The sequence below is a fragment of the Trematomus bernacchii genome, unplaced genomic scaffold (genome assembly GCF_902827165.1).
Source record: "Trematomus bernacchii unplaced genomic scaffold, fTreBer1.1, whole genome shotgun sequence".
Lineage (NCBI taxonomy): Eukaryota > Metazoa > Chordata > Actinopteri > Perciformes > Nototheniidae > Trematomus > Trematomus bernacchii.
Genome location: NW_022987567.1, coordinates 8,892,659 through 8,909,619, shown reverse-complemented (window position 1 = coordinate 8,909,619; position 16,961 = coordinate 8,892,659). Strand labels below are relative to the sequence as shown.

Genomic DNA, 16,961 nt, shown 5'->3' with positions numbered 1-16,961 from the left:
GAAACAGTTAAAGTAATACACCACCACTGCTCAGTCGTGACTACTGCGTACAAAAACAGGTTGGACACATCTAAAAGGTGAGTTTTAGCATGATGTGCATGACATTCACAAACTGCTGCTACATTATTGTTGCCACTAGACTAGCATCCTAACTGCTAACTGACAATAACTAAACTTCACTGTTTAGTTAGCAGCAGCTCAGCTAATCAAACAAAAGACAAGTTTAGAGCAATACCCACCAATGAAAAGGAAATATTGAGAGATTGAAACAACAAAAGAAAATCCCGTTTCTACTTGTTTTATGAATACCTAAAAAACCGGTTGGTCGTGATTCTACAATACATAAATTCATAGAACAAATGGCGAATGCTTTCTCGAAGCCCAAAATGGAGCAACTGTAGGATAAAGTACCCGGATCATGCTTACTGGGCATGCGCATTGGAGTGTTCCCTTAAGCCCCGCCTCCGATCTCCGTCTCTCTGCTCAATTCAGTGAATGGAGAGAGAAAAAACACATAACGCATTTTACAACTTTTAGCCCCTAACGATTTAAATGTAGGCAATACAAGTGTTAGTGCTGGGTAGTTTATTAAGCCCAAACTCAATCATACGCTGATTTACAGACGTCTCTTTCCCCAATGTAAGACTGTTGTTTGGTGCATTAAGTATGATGCCTTCAATGTCCAACAAAATGTCGTAAATTTCATTTGCAAGCGCAAGACAATAAGATAAAGGCAACACGATTTGCGATTTCCCATTAACTGTGGTATTGTGTAAACATTCCAGAAACCGAGTGAACAATAAGTGTTGCTGAATCTGGAATATATGTTAGTTTACTAATTCTTCGAAACATATATTTCCAAACCTGCTGATATTTGCACTTCATTGTTACATTAGTATCGATTATATCAACCAGACCACATCCAGTCAAGATGTTGAGATGCACAGCTAATTTTTCGGCTTTATTGCCATTAAAAGCTGTAAGCTTAAAGTATCGTATGTGATAAATATGGTCATTTTCTGAAGTGACCGTGCTGTAATAATCTACTTTACTGTGAGCACTTAAGGCAATACGTCCATGGGTTCTTTCTACTGACGTAGGAAAAGCTAAACATAAATGATATACAATGAAGCAAATACCTTAGAAGAGATTGGAGTGTCCTTGTATTTTCTGTGAATTAGGAGATTAAACAATTTTTGTATTTGTGATAAACAAAAAATCCATCCATAAGAAAAGACTCCAAAATAAAACCGGACACTTCAACCAAGAACTACAGCAATATGGCACCAAGTTAAAAATATAACTCTGGATGAATTGATTAGTTCATATTCTGTAGTTGTGACATTAAACCTTTGAAATTAAATGAATAAAAATGAACTGTTTATGCATCATTTTTATTCGAATGTATGTCACCTATTATTTGTATTTCCCCCCTTTTTTTTAAATGTGTATGTGTGCCCGTGTTTTGAACAGTTTGAGTTTATATTATGATAAAATCATAGACTGTATATGATAAAATACGATGTTATGTTCATGTTGTGTTACTATGCAGTTCCTAATTTCAACACTAGATGGCCCCGTGACAATGTAATTCAATAGACCATGATAGTAAAACAAGCAAAGATAATCTCCTGTCTCCTGTGAGCTCAGTCTAATGTATTTATATTGTAAATAACTAAATTAATATATCAAGGAAGATAACAAAGGCAGTAAGCAAGGGCGTTTTTGTAAACGTTGGGCAACGTTAGATTTAAAATGTCGACAGTTTGACGAACGTAATGGCTTTGTTATCAAATCTCGCGAGAGTTTGTCGATAAAACACATTTGTCTCGAACAAAGACCCCCTTTCCCCTGATTTATCCGCCTAAAAAATGCCATGTTAATGCCACAGTGTATGGAAGATATGTGTCATGTGAAATATGATTCATTTTGTGAGTATTGTTGGAAACAGTCTGTTATAAACATGTGTTCACGTTCACTTCTCACAGGGCTTATTCTTCTTCTTCTTTCTCGAGTTGTATGGCTGTTTGCATCCAGCTTAATGGCGCATTACCGCCACCTTTCTGTTGCCAAGTGAGGACCAGACAATACTCATAGTTCACATTCTAAAGCCCTCACAATAACATTAAATGGATAAAAAAAAACAGAGAAATAACACAAGTCCTATGAAACCCCCCCCCCCGTACCTCTTTAACATAACAGTGCAATCTCACATTATAATTTAAATCCGGCTTTTTCTCAAAGAGGCAGGGTTTACACTAGGCGGAACCCACGTGGTATCGTCACCGGATATTGCCTCTTTCTTTGCATCGCGAAATTCTAGATTTTTTTCTCGCGAATCATTCCTGAGCCGTCTCCACGACCAGCGCCCGTGCCTCCTCCTGCAGCGCCTGCTCTTCAGATCCAATAGTCTCCTACTACTGAAAAGCTCAAAACGACTTAAATAACATGTCGGACGAAGGTAAACTCTTCATCGGCGGCCTCAGCTTCGACACCAACGAGGAATCTCTGGCTTCGGCCTTCTCTAAGTATGGAACCATCGAGAAGGTGGACGTGATCAGAGACAAAGAGACCGGGAATTCCCGCGGTTTCGGCTTTGTGAAGTACGACAACGCCGAGGATGCCAAAGACGCAATGGACGGCATGAACGGAACCACCCTCGATGGCCGGTCAATCCGCGTCGACGAGGCAGGGAAAGGCGGTCGTCCTAGGGGAGGATTCGGTGGTGGCGGCGGCGGCGCTCGCGGGGGTTCAAGAGGCGGATTCGGTCGGGGGAGAGGAGGATATGGCGGCGGTGAGAGAAGCTATGGAGGCGGCGGCGGCGGAGGAGAAAGAAGCTATGGCGACAGATCAAGCTACGGGTCCGAGGGTCGTTCGGGTGGCGGCGGAGGTGGCGGTCAGTACAGATCCGGCGGTGGAGGCAGCGGCGGATACTCAGGAGGTGGAGGAGGAGGAGGCTACAGAGAAAACAGAGGCCAGGGTGGCGGATACGAGCGACCATCTTATCGTGATGGATACGAATAAAGCATCCTTCCCCTCCCCCCCATGTATCAAGATCATCACTTCAGGCCGGCTGTATTTCAAAGATGGCTCCTCCAGAAGAAGAAAAAAAATGTCCACGTGTTTTTTGCTGACCTTAGTTTTGTAGTTATGTTGTATTAGCTCGAGCATCTTAGCACAAAAGAATATAGCCATGAGGTTTTTTTTCATTCCTTAACAAAAACCATGTTACGATGTAAGACGTTCAAGACTCTTTTAGCTCGATTTGGAAAATAAAAGGTCGTTTGTTAAACAACACATCTGTGTAATCTGAATAGTTCTGTGAAAGTCCACATTTTTGCGGACCGAACAATGGCTCGCCACGTGGCTTCCCGCTAGCTATGCTAATAGACTTAGCACGTGATTCCTGATTTTGATTCCCTTTTTTTATTTTTGTTCTATTCGTATTGAGACACCCGAAGAGACTTTTGTTCGTGTATCCTTTTTGCTGAATTCCCCTCTCTATGGTAGTCTCTAAGGTCGACTACCTCTTGCCGGGTTTTAAACGGAGAGGAAGGATTTCCGATTAAGCTTAGAAACAGACTTTTGGGGAATTTGATGCTAAATTCCCGGTTACTCCTCCTCCTCCTTTTTTCCAGACTGTACCACACATCCGAAAAGACTGTTCCTGAAATTGCATCCGGCAACGTGCAACAGTCTGTCCTTTACTCTGTGCTCTGCTCATCTGCATTTTTTATGTGCTGTAAAATGGACTAATCTTGTTTTTAAGTGATTGAAAATGTAACTTCGTTTCCCCAAAGTAATAGCTCAACCGGGATCGGTTTTGTACTTTATGTTCTTTGTATGATCGACCGTTTTTTAATTTCTTTGTCAGTTTGGCTTAATTGAGCCTATTAAACATACTGTGGAAAAAAAATAAAGATACTCTATACTAAGACCTCCTAAATCCTCACTGTCTTTTCTTATATTTACTTAAATTCATAGGTTCAACAATTAAAATGCACTCTTAATTATTCAAAACAAATGGCGCTGCAAAAATATTTAATGGTAAATTACAAATAAGGTGCTTTACCCTAAGCTAAATGTCTTATAGCATGAACCTTAAAATGCAAAAATAATGGGAATTAAGAATAACAATAGGTGCCAACATTCTCCTCTGTCAACTCAAATTCAGTTATTTAATTAAAATACACCTTTCTCTACTACAACCACTGCTAACAAAGCTCTCCTAAACAAGCAATTTAAAAATAAAAAATAAAGGTACACATGGCAACTGAGAGTGGATATGTTCCCTGTTCACTTAAATCACATGTGCCAAATCAGGCCCTTGGTGGATTTAATTTCGGCCCGCAGGATAATTTGTAATTACTAATAGATCTGGCCCGCCGGTATATTGCACGCACACCTTCACTCCATCCTGAGGGTCTCCTCAGCTCAGAGCCTGACCCCAAACATTGATGAACTTGCACCCAAGATGAGATGCCAAGTATCTGGCTTGAACTAGCATCACAGAGCAGCAAGCTGAGTTTCAATGGATGTTTCCTTCTGCACTTTTTCTCTCACGACAACAAGGACATGTTTGGGTTTTTCTTTGAGGGGAATTGTTTTTTTGAAGCTGTTGTTGGCCTGTGGAAAAATGTAATCATAAGAAATGACTCCGGAAAAGCTGCAGATTGAGCCATAAGAAATGAATGCAACTGATTATTTAATGTTTAATGTTGTTTTTATAGGCAATCATTTAAGCTTTGTTAGTTCCAGGTTTAATATGTGCAATAAGTTAATTTTAATAAGTTCTGCAATAAACATTGAACCAGTCCGGCCCTCGACTAGTACCCATTTTTACATTTTGGCCCACTGTGTATTTGAGTTTGACACCCCTGATCTAAATGTTTAAAGTCACACCCGTTGGTTTCATGTGTGTTTTTGAACCCCCTGCATATATTATGTATGTATTAGTATTCAGCTTTAAGTAACAAAGGAGCCACAGGACAGCAGCGGGGTGGAGATGGTAATGTAGAGAAGTTCAGGACAATGGAGAGTCAAATATTTTAATGGCTTCCTAATTAAATGAATTCAAAATCCACACCGTCTTCAAATAGCATTGCAATCACTTCTTTTGAAAATAAAACGACATACACATTGACTGGACTTCAGACATTGAACAGAAAATAATATTGATATCCTATAACTATAATGTGTGTGTGAAGGGACGGTTCAGTGTGTCACAGTAGATAGTGGAGCTCCTTCCTGTGGGTGGAAGCAGAACGGATGGGTGCAAAATATACTTTAGCCACCTTAAAAAGGCCCATGTAGAAGAAGCCAATATCAGCCCAAGTGCACGATTTATTTAGAATATTTTCACCGCTTTTTTATGGGAAACACGCTCATTTCCTGTGCCCTCTTTATATCTCCAGACGTTTAGTGCACCTGGTGTATGTCAGGGTTTGTGGAAAGACAAACAGCAGGGTGAGCTAGCTTCAGACATTTGACCATGTGGTCCTGCCTTTGGTTAATGTTTACTTTGTTCATGAAAACATCCTCAACAATTAGCCTTTTTTAGCAATTTTATTGATTTGAAATTGAGCCACAACAGGCTGTCTGACTGATGTGAAGTGGTGAAAATATTCTAATCATAGCTACATTTAAAACCTGTCTCTCAGCAGCAGCAGCAGCAGCCTCTTTTAAATTAACAACTGGATGTTCTTCTTCTTCTTCTTCAGGAGTTTTCTCAGAGTCATAGCTCATCAGTCCTTTCTTTACTGTCCCCTTCAGGTTCCCTCTCCTCCGTAGGTATTCTGAACGCCACGTAAGGACACGTCCTGGTGTTCAGACACACCAGCTTCTTCAGCGTGGCAGAGTTCACTATGTCGAAGCCCACACGGCCCCCGAAGGTGCTGGGCTTCCAGTAGTTTGGAGAACATATGGGGTTTCCCAGGAGGCCTTTCAGGGAGAAGGGGGCCCCCATCTCCACCATGCTCTCTCCAAACAGGGCCCCCGGTCGAGTTTGCTCCAACATCAAGCCGGGGTAAAACTCCAGAGCGTCGATGTCTCCGTAGAGTTCCTCCAGCTCGAGGGCTATCTCCTCGTTAGCTGCAAACACAATTATGGCAGAGTTAGATCTCTCTAACTCTAATATAATAATAATAATATATAGAACACCCCTTGTTGTTAAATACCAACTATGTGCAATATGCGCATGCTTCTTAGTTAACATTAAGCTGTCTTTGGCTAAACCACCTTGCTGTTCCCTAAATGAAAGATTTGATGTATTCTTATGTTCCTGGAGATCACTAAGGTCGTCCACTGCTTTTATTGTATGTATGAAAGCACCTTCTGTTCTTATGTCCTTGAACTAGATCTCGTGACCTTACGATATATAAATGAAAAACTCTCTCTGGATTTTTGGGCTACTAGTTTGAAACACGGTCATTTTGACGGTAACGGAGGACGTTCTTTTAAAGGGAATAGAAGCCAATTATGTTAAGAATGCGTGCTCCTCTAAAGATAAATATCTATTTCAAATCCTGAGTGCTGCTTGCAAGAAGGCCATCACCGGAATGTGGTTAAAACCATTAAAAAAAACCTACTTTGGATGATATGATATTTTTAAGATGGAAAGGATAACTCTTGCTTTGAGACTGCAACAGGGAATCTTTTTGTGGAGATGGGGAAAAATGGATAATATATGTTACACCAATACGACCATCATTTATCTAGAAGGGATTTTTTTTGTATTTTTAAGGGTTGTATAATCTTCCTATCTAACTTGTAGCAAGAAAAATAAAATAGGTTTTTCCTAAATGGTCAAACTATTCACACTCAAGCCCTCAAAACCCAGCTCTTCAGAACCTCCCTGTTAGACCCCTTAGTCACTTTTACGCTGCTATGGAAATTTTTGCACTCCCTTTTGCACATCATGTTTTTTATATATATCCTGCTTACTTGAAGTAAACGGTTATTTTGTGTTTTTTTTGTAAATTATTGAGTGTTCTTGCATTTTAAAGGTCCCATGTCATGGCCATTTCTACTGATCATAATTCCATTGTTGAGGTCTACTAGAATAAATGTATATTGTTCAATTTTCCAAACTCACATTGGTTTCTCAAACAGCATCTCTGTATAGTATGTGTCTGTCCTACATGGCTTGTTGGAGTTATTTTCACATTATTAACACTTGTGGTTTCATGTCTTGTTACATAAGAGTAGACCATATTTGTTAGGTGTTATTATGGGATAATTACCATTCTTGTGGTACTGCTACTGCATATTGAGTATATTAAGACCCACTCATGTACAACAACTTCCCTTACGTACAATAAATAAGCACTAATTAGAGGGTTATTGAGGAAAAACTCAACTAATGGCCTAGTACTGGGAGAATAAGGTCATGTAGAATAAGGCATTAATAAGTGTTTTATACTGACTAATAAAAAGCCAACATACTGCTAACTAGTTGATGGTGAATTTATGTACCTTAATATAAAGTGTTACCATGTGTGAAAGTGAGAGCGGCTGCCAGGAGGTTTTTACAGAGTTGCACTTTTTGACAGAATGCACAAAACTCCAACCAATCACACACACACGCAGGCACCCACGCACGCACGTACGCACGCACACACACACACCCTTCACGCACCCCTTATATACACAAAATGGGCCAATATTTTCAGCCGTCATAGGTGAGAAACACCTTTCCCTTCCTTTTTCCTGTCTTCCCATTTCTGCTTTCACAGCTGAGACACACACACACACACACACACACACACACACACACACTGTTGGCATATACTGTACAGTATGTTCCCATGCATTGTTGACATTGATGATTAGTGTTTCTTTGACTTTTTGTTCTGTTATAACGCCGTGTGTGGAATGCTTTGGCAATACTATGTATAAAATGTGGTCATGCCAATAAAGCCCCTTTGTATTGTATTGTCTTGTGTCCTCTCACCTGAGAACTGTCTGAAGGAAGTGTACGGCCTCAGGTTGAATCGCTTCCTGTACTCGTTGAAGGGCTGCATGCGAAGCTGCCGCGACTCTTTTATCGTCCCCACGGCCACTTTAGTCACCACAGGGTGGATGTTGTGGCCCCCGCCGATCTGTGGGACAGTTTCAAGTTTCAAGTTTCAAGTTTCAAGTGTCAAGTTTCAAGTTTCAATGCTTTTATTGACATGTGTACATAGCTACAGTGTAGATATGACAATGAAAATCTGAGGTCACAGTCTCCTCCAACAGAGCAACACAATAACACAGATAAAATAGTTGTATTCAAGATTCAAGGCTTTTATTGTCATATTAACTGTCAAGGGGGAACTAAGTCTTTTTTTGTGTTTCTCTTATTTTCCTACGATAATGTTATGATTGGCTGTGAATGAGAAAATATGAAGGACAGACCATCTAGAGCAGTGCGCGGACCACTGGTAGTCCGTGAGCGCCCCCTAGTGGTCCGTGAGTATATTTGTAACATTTCACATTTGAAATAAATAAATACATTGAAGTTTTCCGCACGTCCAAAACAGTCGGGTATTGTTTCTGATAGCAACGTTTCTGATAGGGCCGTGGGTCCACATTTCAGATATTACGTCATATCGGACGCAAATCTGGATCAGCTCCGTTGTAGCCCCGTTTTTAGAGATTTGGGTACGGAGGAAAAGAGAGGGTTTTATTTTCTGATGCTGCGTGAGTTCCTCGACACACTAGGGACACATGTTGATGTATAAAAGACATCAAAAAGTGCATTTTGCATGATAGGTCCCCTTTAAATGTCATTTAATAATGTGATTCTGCTACCCTATGTTTCTCCTTTTTGTAAAGCACTTTGAATTACCTTGTGTTGAAACGTGCGATACTGTATAAATAAACTGATGAGTAATCTACAAACAAAACATATTGTATAAGCTTTATATGTTTGGTGTGCAGAAATCTTAGCTTAAGAACTCACAATTCTACTTAAATACAGAAAAAAAGTACAGAAAAACTCATTTTCATGCATATTAAAAGAGCAATACTGCAGATTATCTCCCACAATTGAGTTTATTACCTGTCCGGCCACCTGTTTAGAGAAGGCGTCCACCAGCTTCTCGATGCCGTAGTGTGTGAGGACGGAGGTGTTGAAGAGGAACTGGGGATATGTCACCTGGTCTCCGCTGATCAGGAAGCTGTCGGGCATGAGGGGGTGCCAGTGGTACAGCTGCGTGAACTCCAGAGAGATGCGGTTCCCGTACTGGAAGTTAGACTTGAAGAGCAGCGTGGGGTCGAACTTCAGCTGCAGGAGATATCCACTGAGGTGCTGCACGTACTCCTCGATCACGATGCGGATCGTCTCACCTGAGGAGAGACGGCAAAAGTACACGCATCCTTTACTCAAGTAGAAGTACAGATACTCGTGTTTAAAAATACTCTGGTGAAAGTAGAAGTACTGACTAAACTTCTTTACTCAAGTAAAAGTAAAGAGGGCTTTGAAATGTACTTCAGTAAAAAGTACCCATAACTAGCAGCTGTTTTAAAGAGTACCTGACCTCCCTTTATATTAATAGAACAATAATGTCATTGTTAGCTAATGAATGTTTCCATGCTGAACAACGGCAACATGACAACGTTTTCATTGGTCCCTCTTCTTTAGAGAAGACCAGGAAATGATGGATACACGGATTGTGACCTCATAAATGACCTTATGAGTTAATGTTAGCCTGAGCTGAGTCCTGGCTCCTAAACGGTGGATAAGCTCCACATTGATATCAGGAAAGCAAACCAAAAACAATGAGAAAAAGCACTTTCAAAAAACCTAATTTAGGACTTGTAACTAATTCCCCAGCACTTACTAATGTATAACTTGCTTGAAGTGAATATATCTGCACTTTTCTTTGTGTTCGGAGTTTGATTCTTTATGGTTTTTGCACTTATTGTAAGTCGCTTTGGATAAAGACATATTGAGTATGAACTGTTATCAAATCGGAGATACAGGGTGCCACGATGTAATAAAGTGAGACTGAAGCGCTCCTTTGAGCACCGGTCAATCCTGAATAAAATACTGAGTTAAATCCCAGATCAAATGTACGTTAGAGCAGTGCTTCTCAAAGTGTGGTCCGCGAACCACTGGTGGTCCGTGAGCGCCCCCTAGTGGTCCGTGAGTATATTGGTAACATTTCACATTTGAAATAAATAAATAAATGTAAGTTTTCCGCACTCTCGCGGGAATATCTCCGCAATGGAGCGAGCTTACGATTGCATAATATAGCCCAGTGCAACACCTTCATCACACATGTTGCCACTTGTTTGCACCATTTTCAGGCGATTTGTAATCTGTTCTAGAGAAATTATGTGATTTTGGATATTTGTGGAGTTAGGTGGTCCGCGAGTGTTTTTTTATTGGTATGAAAAAGTTTGAGAAACACTGCGTTAGAGGGTCTTTAACATGTTGTTTTCAGTGACTGTCTAATGTATGTTAAATCTCTGTTTCCTTGTATCATGTCTTAATATCGGTCGTTGTTTGATGTTGCAAACTGAGCTGCTGTGATGTGAGAAAACATTTCAGACTTGATCTGACAATAAAGCATTATTGTATGTTATATTAGGGCAATTATGTACTTGTGCAATACTCATATAACATAGGATCAGGTATGACACGGTACATTTGGAGCAGTCTTCTGTTCAACAGCATCACTATCATTAATAATATTAAAGAGACCCTGCTATGCTTTTTTGGGGGGGTTTCCCTTCTCTATAGTGTGTTAATGTTGGCGTTTTTTCACACTAAAAAGGATCTTGACGTCCTCTACTGTGAATTTAAAACATTATTTTAAAAAAGTCTAAATTGCTAGCTGTTTTTTTTAACCTCAATAGGTAGGAAATTACAAATTAAATTAAATTTGAACACATTTTTTTTCCTTGGTTCCCAGGAGGAGCTATAGGTGTTTTTTCATGTAAATGTTCTGCAGAGACTTCTTTCTCTCACCCCCCCCTCTCCCTGAAACCCCTTGATTAAATCCCTTTGTTGACTATCATGGAAATATATCATTTAAATATCCTTCAGTTCCTTCTGTTGCTCGAGCCCTCGACAGACAGAAAGGTGCCGCTGGGAACTTTGTGAGGCGATTATCATCCGGGTGTTATCTGACATAATTAACATGTCTTCTGTCCCTTTGTTCACCGTTTGGTAGGCTTACATTTAAATGATTAGTTGCCTTAACCCCCACCTTTGTTTCCTGTTTCTCTGCATAAGTTAAAGTGCACCTACAGTATCATGCTATCTTTAGGCAATAGCATAGGTCTCAGATATATACAAATATATAAAAAACATGTCTATGAAGTGTTTTGCTCAAAATACCAAACAGATCACCCATTCTAGCCATGCCTCATATCCCTCTATTTCACTTCCTGTTTCAAAAGTGCTGATTTGGGGTATAAAGCTTTAAATAAAACAGAAGAGGAGGGGTCTGAGCTCATGCGGCACCCGGCAGCTACCGTCTAAACTAAATACTGCCGTGATGAAACGCCATATCATGGATTATCAAGGATTCTTTCTGAAACAGTATGGAGCTCAAAGGCTTTCTCTCTTGCCGGTTATACCACAAGGTGAGTTCCTTTTTATTTCCTGCTTCTTCACACACATGCTCTCCAGTACAGGTTAGCTCTGAGTGTTAGCGATGCTAATGTAAACACCGACCATATTACGTCCAAAACAGTCGGGCATTGTTTCTGATAGCAACTTTCTGATTGGCCCGTGGGTCCACATTTCAGATATTACGTCATATCGGACGCAAATCTGGATCAGCTCCGTTGTACCCCCGTTTTTAGAGATTTGGGTACGGAGGAAAAGAGAGAGGGTTATATTTTCTGACGCTGCGTGAGTTCCCCGACACACCGGGGACACATGTTGATGTAGAGAAGACATTAAAAAGTGCATTTTGCATGATAGGTCCCCTTTAAGTCAAATTGAGGAATTAAAACAACTTTTGGTAACACTTTATATTAAGGTACACTTATTCACCATCAACTAGTTGTTAATTAACATATTAGAGTCAAACTACTAGCTTATTTGTTATGAACAAGACAAAATAAAATAGTTTTTTCCCAAATGGTCAAACTATTCACACTCAAGCCCTCAAAACCCACCTCTTCCCCCACTTCATTACTTTGCCTTTTCTTCTGTATGTTTCTTTAAGTTTACAGTTTACTACATTTCATCTTTGTTTCGTTTTCTTATTGTTTTGTCAAGTGACTTTGAGTACTTAGAAAAAGCGCTTTCTAAATGAAATGTATTATTATTATCATGGGCGTCACATTGTGAGAAAAAAAGTAATTATACATACACTTACAGTACTTTTTCTGATAACTAAAGGTGGTACAAGTACTCAGATCTAGTACTTGAGTAAAAGTAGAAGTACCAGAGTGTAGGAATACTCTGTTACAGTAAAAGTACTGCATTCAAAAATGTTGATGTAGAAGAGACGTGAAGAAGAGGGGACACACGTTGATGTAGAAGAGACATGAAGAAGAGGGGACACATGTTGATGTAGAAGAGACATGAAGAAGAGGGGACACATGTTGATGTAGAAGAGACATGAAGAAGAGGTGACACATGTTGATGTAGAAGAGACATGAAGAAGAGGGGACACATGTTGATGTAGAAGAGACATGAAGAAGAGGGGACACATGTTGATGAAGAAGAGACATGAAGAAGAGGGGACACATGTTGATGTAGAAGAGACATGAAGAAGAGGGGACACATGTTGATGTAGAAGAGACATGAAGAAGAGGGGACACATGTTGATGTAGAGGAGACATGAAGAAGAGGGGACACATGTTGATGTAGAAGAGACATGAAGAAGAGGGGACACATGTTGATGAAGAAGAGACATGAAGAAGAGGGGACACATGTTGATGTAGAAGAGACGTGAAGAAGAGGGGACACATGTTGATGTAGAAGAGACATGAAGAAGAGGGGACACATGTTGATGTAGAAGAGACATGAAGAAGAGGGGACACATGTTGATGAAGAAGAGACATGAAGAAGAGGGGACACATGTTGATGTAGAAGAGACATGAAGAAGAGGGGACACATGTTGATGTAGAAGAGACATGAAGAAGAGGGGACACATGTTGATGAAGAAGAGACATGAAGAAGAGGGGACACATGTTGATGTAGAAGAGACATGAAGAAGAGGGGACACATGTTGATGTAGAAGAGACATGAAGAAGAGGGGACACATGTTGATGTAGAAGAGACATGAAGAAGAGGGGACACATGTTGATGTAGAAGAGACATGAAGAAGAGGGGACACATGGTGATGTAGAAGAGACATGAAGAAGAGGGGACACATGTTGATGAAGAAGAGACATGAAGAAGAGGGGACACATGTTGATGTAGAAGAGACATGAAGAAGAGGGGACACATGTTGATGTAGAAGAGACATGAAGAAGAGGGGACACATGTTGATGTAGAGGAGACATGAAGAAGAGGGGACACATGTTGATGTAGAAGAGACATGAAGAAGAGGGGACACATGTTGATGTAGAAGAGACATGAAGAAGAGGGGACACATGTTGATGTAGAAGAGACATGGAGAAGAGGGGACACATGTTGATGTAGAAGAGACATGAAGAAGAGGGGACACATGTTGATGTAGAAGAGACATGAAGAAGAGGGGACACATGTTGATGTAGAAGAGACATGAAGAAGAGGGGACACATGTTGATGTAGAAGAGACATGAAGAAGAGGGGACACATGTTGATGTAGAAGAGACATGAAGAAGTGGGTTTTGCATAATAGGTGATCTTTAAAGGTGTCCCCTCTCACCGATGATGATGAGGCGCGTGGTCTGGAACAGCTGCTCGTCCCCCCAGGTGGGGTGCTCTCTCTTCAGGACGTCACACACTCGGTTGTGCTCTCTCAGCCAAAGCGTCGCAAACATCCCCAAACCAGGAAGCAGCCCGAACACTTCCTGTCCGATCGCCATCTGATTCTCAGGGGGCGTCCCGGGGGGGTAGCTCATCTTAACGGGGGCATCAGCAACAGTGGGGGGGAACATCTCCCCGTCAACTAACTGATGGGGAAACAAAACTCAATGATTACACACAGAGGTGGGAAGTAGTGGAGTACAAATACTTCGTTACTGTACTTAAGAACATGTTTCTGGTATCAGTACTTTACTCAACTACTTATTTTTCTGACGACTTTTTACTTTGACTTCTTACATGTTGAACACAAATACCTGTACTTTCTACTTCTTACATGTTGAACGCAAATACCTGTACTTTCTACTTCTCACATGTTGAACACAAACACCTGTACTTTCTACTTCTTACATGTTGAACACAAATACCTGTACTTTCTACTTCTTACATGTTGAACACAAATACCTGTACTTTCTACTTCTTACATTTTGAACACAAATACCTGTACTTTCTACTTCTTACATTTTGAACACAAATACCTGTACTTTCTACTTCTTACATGTTGAACCCAAATACCTGTACTTTCTACTTCTTACATGTTGAACACAAATACCTGTACTTTCTACTTCTCTCATTTCCCAAACAGGCTGGTTCCTTTAGTTTGAATGTGTGTTTGGTGGCGTGATCATTATTATTTAGAGTCATTGCGTGCCTATTGATTTGAACACGATCCGTGTATCCATCATTTCCTGGTCTTCTCTAAAGAAGAGGGACCAATGAAAACGTTGTCATGTTGCCGTTGTTCAGCATGGAAACATTCATTAGCTAACAATGACATTATTGTTCTATTAATATAAAGGGAGGTCAGGTACTCTTTAAAACAGCTGCTAGTTACGGGTACTTTTTACTGAAGTACATTTCAAAGCCCTCTTTACTTTTACTTGAGTAAAGAAGTTTAGTCAGTACTTCTACTTTTTTCAAACACGAGTATCTGTACTTCTACTTGAGTAAAGGATGTGAGTACTTTTGCCATCTCTGATTATACAACACAACACAACATCTGTCTTTCCCATCTCTCTGCAGCAACATGCAGCATTTAATCTGAATAAAAAGGTACGGTATATTTGAAGTTAATCTACAGTACCAGTCAAAAGTCTGGACACACCTTCTCATTCAATGGTTTTTGTTTATTTAATTTTGTTTCTACTTTGTAAATTAATACTGAAGACATCAAAACTATAAAAGAACACATATGGAATTATCTAGTAAACAAAAAAGTGTTAAACATTTACAGAATATTATTTTGATTTTAGATTCTTCAAAGTAGCCCCCTTTTGCCTTGATGACAGCTTTGCACACGCTCAGGGTGTTTCTCAATCGCGAGTACACTTGCTTGGTAGCACATGTCTGCCGAGCATCTTGCTTCAGAAGCGAGTCAAGAATACTTCCTGGCATTCGGAAAACAAAGAGTGGAACAGGCTAGCAAGTGTGCAGGTGTGCGTCATATGAGAGGCCCCGCCTCTTACATCTTCCGCCACAGATTTGGGGAAATTGGTCCGTGCGCAAAGCATTGTGGGGATTTTAAGACCGTGAAGTCTACTCATGTGCAGCCTCGATATTTCTCCAAACGGAGTACGCCGGGCTCGGTAGATTTCCAAGTATGCTGGAGATTGGAACAGTACTTCGGCGGCACTCGATGACGTAGGATGCTTGAAATAGTGGCTCTGAAGCAGCTTTACTCGCGATTGAGAAACACCCAAAGTCAGCTTCATGAGGTAAATGTACTTAGTTACTTCACACCTAAATGTACTTAGTTACTTCACACCTAAATGTACTTAGTTACTTCACACCTAAATGTACTTAGTTACTTCACACCTAAATGTACTTAGTTACTTCACACCTCGGCTGATATTGAGAACAGACTTGACTGAACACTACAACCCCTCTGTCCTTGCAAATGGAAATGATGCGTTCATGTTTTCTCCGCAGCTCTTTTCCTCTCACCTGATACTTGAGTTTTCCGTCTCTGTGCAGCCTGAGAACGAGCTGACGCTGCAGATTGTCTCCGTAAATGTGTCCTGCGTCTACCTGTCCCGACACGAGAGGAAAGAAAGTAAAAAGCAGTTATTGACTCATTCATTTGAAGCATGGGAAGTGGGCTTTTAATTGAAAATGCACATACGTCACGAGCACTTAGCCTCACCCAAATAAAAACCACCCAACCCACACACACACACACACACACACACACACACACACACATACACACACACACACACACACACACACACACACACACACACACACACACACACAGGAACACACACAGGAACACACACACACACACACACACACACACACACACACACACACACACACACACACACACGCACACGCACACACACACACACACACACAGAAAAACACACAGCGTCAAATACTGCGTTACTGTACTCAAATAAAGTGTATTATGACTCAAATATGGAAGCCTTGAAGGGCCAAAAAAAGTAGGACTGAGAGGATTCACGCTCCATATAAGTTCTCCATGCACTCTAATCTCAAGGTAATTTCCTTTTGTGTTAGCAAGTCACGCAACATCACGTTTCTGTCTTTCATTCGGCTGGAAAAGTATTGCTTTTGGACCCTTTAATAACCTCAGGTGAGGGTACACTCAAAGAAGTGTTTTATTATCTAATGGAGGACACTATGATGTTCCTTTAAAGTGGACCTATCATGCTATATTATAATAATATAGTGTAGGACCATACCTATATAAGGCATATTTATTTTTCAAAATACCAAACAGATCATGCATTTTAGCCATTCCTCATTTTGCTCAATTTGCACTTTTTTAGCCCTGTTTTAGCAAGGGCTGATTCTGTGAGAACAGCACCACCTACAGGCCTGGCATATGTACTACAGCGTCTCCAGCGCTTTCGAACGGCAATGGCCGTGGCTGTCTCCTCCTGATTGGTGGAGTTGGCCCAATAGCCGTAGCGCCACCGTCCTGACGTCAGGACAGTGTTCAAATCTGGATCAGTTTTTATCAGATCCGTTGCAGCCC

At 40.7% G+C, this 16,961-nt stretch overlaps 2 protein-coding genes across 2 annotated transcripts in view; one reads left to right on the top strand and one right to left on the bottom strand.

Moving 5' to 3' along the window:
* The first annotated feature begins 2,309 nt into the window (after positions 1–2,309).
* On the top strand, positions 2,310–3,937 carry LOC117478782 (glycine-rich RNA-binding protein 10-like). The gene has a single exon (XM_034125687.1). The coding sequence runs from the start codon at positions 2,449–2,451 to the stop codon at positions 3,022–3,024; it is 576 nt and encodes a 191-aa protein (XP_033981578.1). The 5' UTR covers positions 2,310–2,448; the 3' UTR covers positions 3,025–3,937.
* A 1,097-nt stretch (positions 3,938–5,034) lies between these two features.
* The window catches only part of LOC117478781 (prostaglandin G/H synthase 1-like), a 30,932-nt gene continuing 19,005 nt past the window's right edge, over positions 5,035–16,961 (bottom strand). Inside the window, exons 8-12 of the mRNA XM_034125686.1 lie at positions 15,902–15,985; positions 13,800–14,046; positions 9,041–9,327; positions 7,952–8,099; positions 5,035–6,090 (exon numbers count right to left, since the gene is read on the bottom strand). Of these exons, the coding sequence (XP_033981577.1) occupies positions 5,735–6,090; positions 7,952–8,099; positions 9,041–9,327; positions 13,800–14,046; positions 15,902–15,985 (1,122 nt within the window). The 3' untranslated portion in view covers positions 5,035–5,734. The remainder of the gene's footprint in view (positions 6,091–7,951; positions 8,100–9,040; positions 9,328–13,799; positions 14,047–15,901; positions 15,986–16,961) is intronic.

Excerpts from the sequence above, each read along its gene's own strand:
- LOC117478782 (XM_034125687.1), top strand. The coding sequence starts at position 2,449 with ATGTCGGACGAAGGTAAACTCTTCATCGGCGGCCTCAGCTTCGACACC.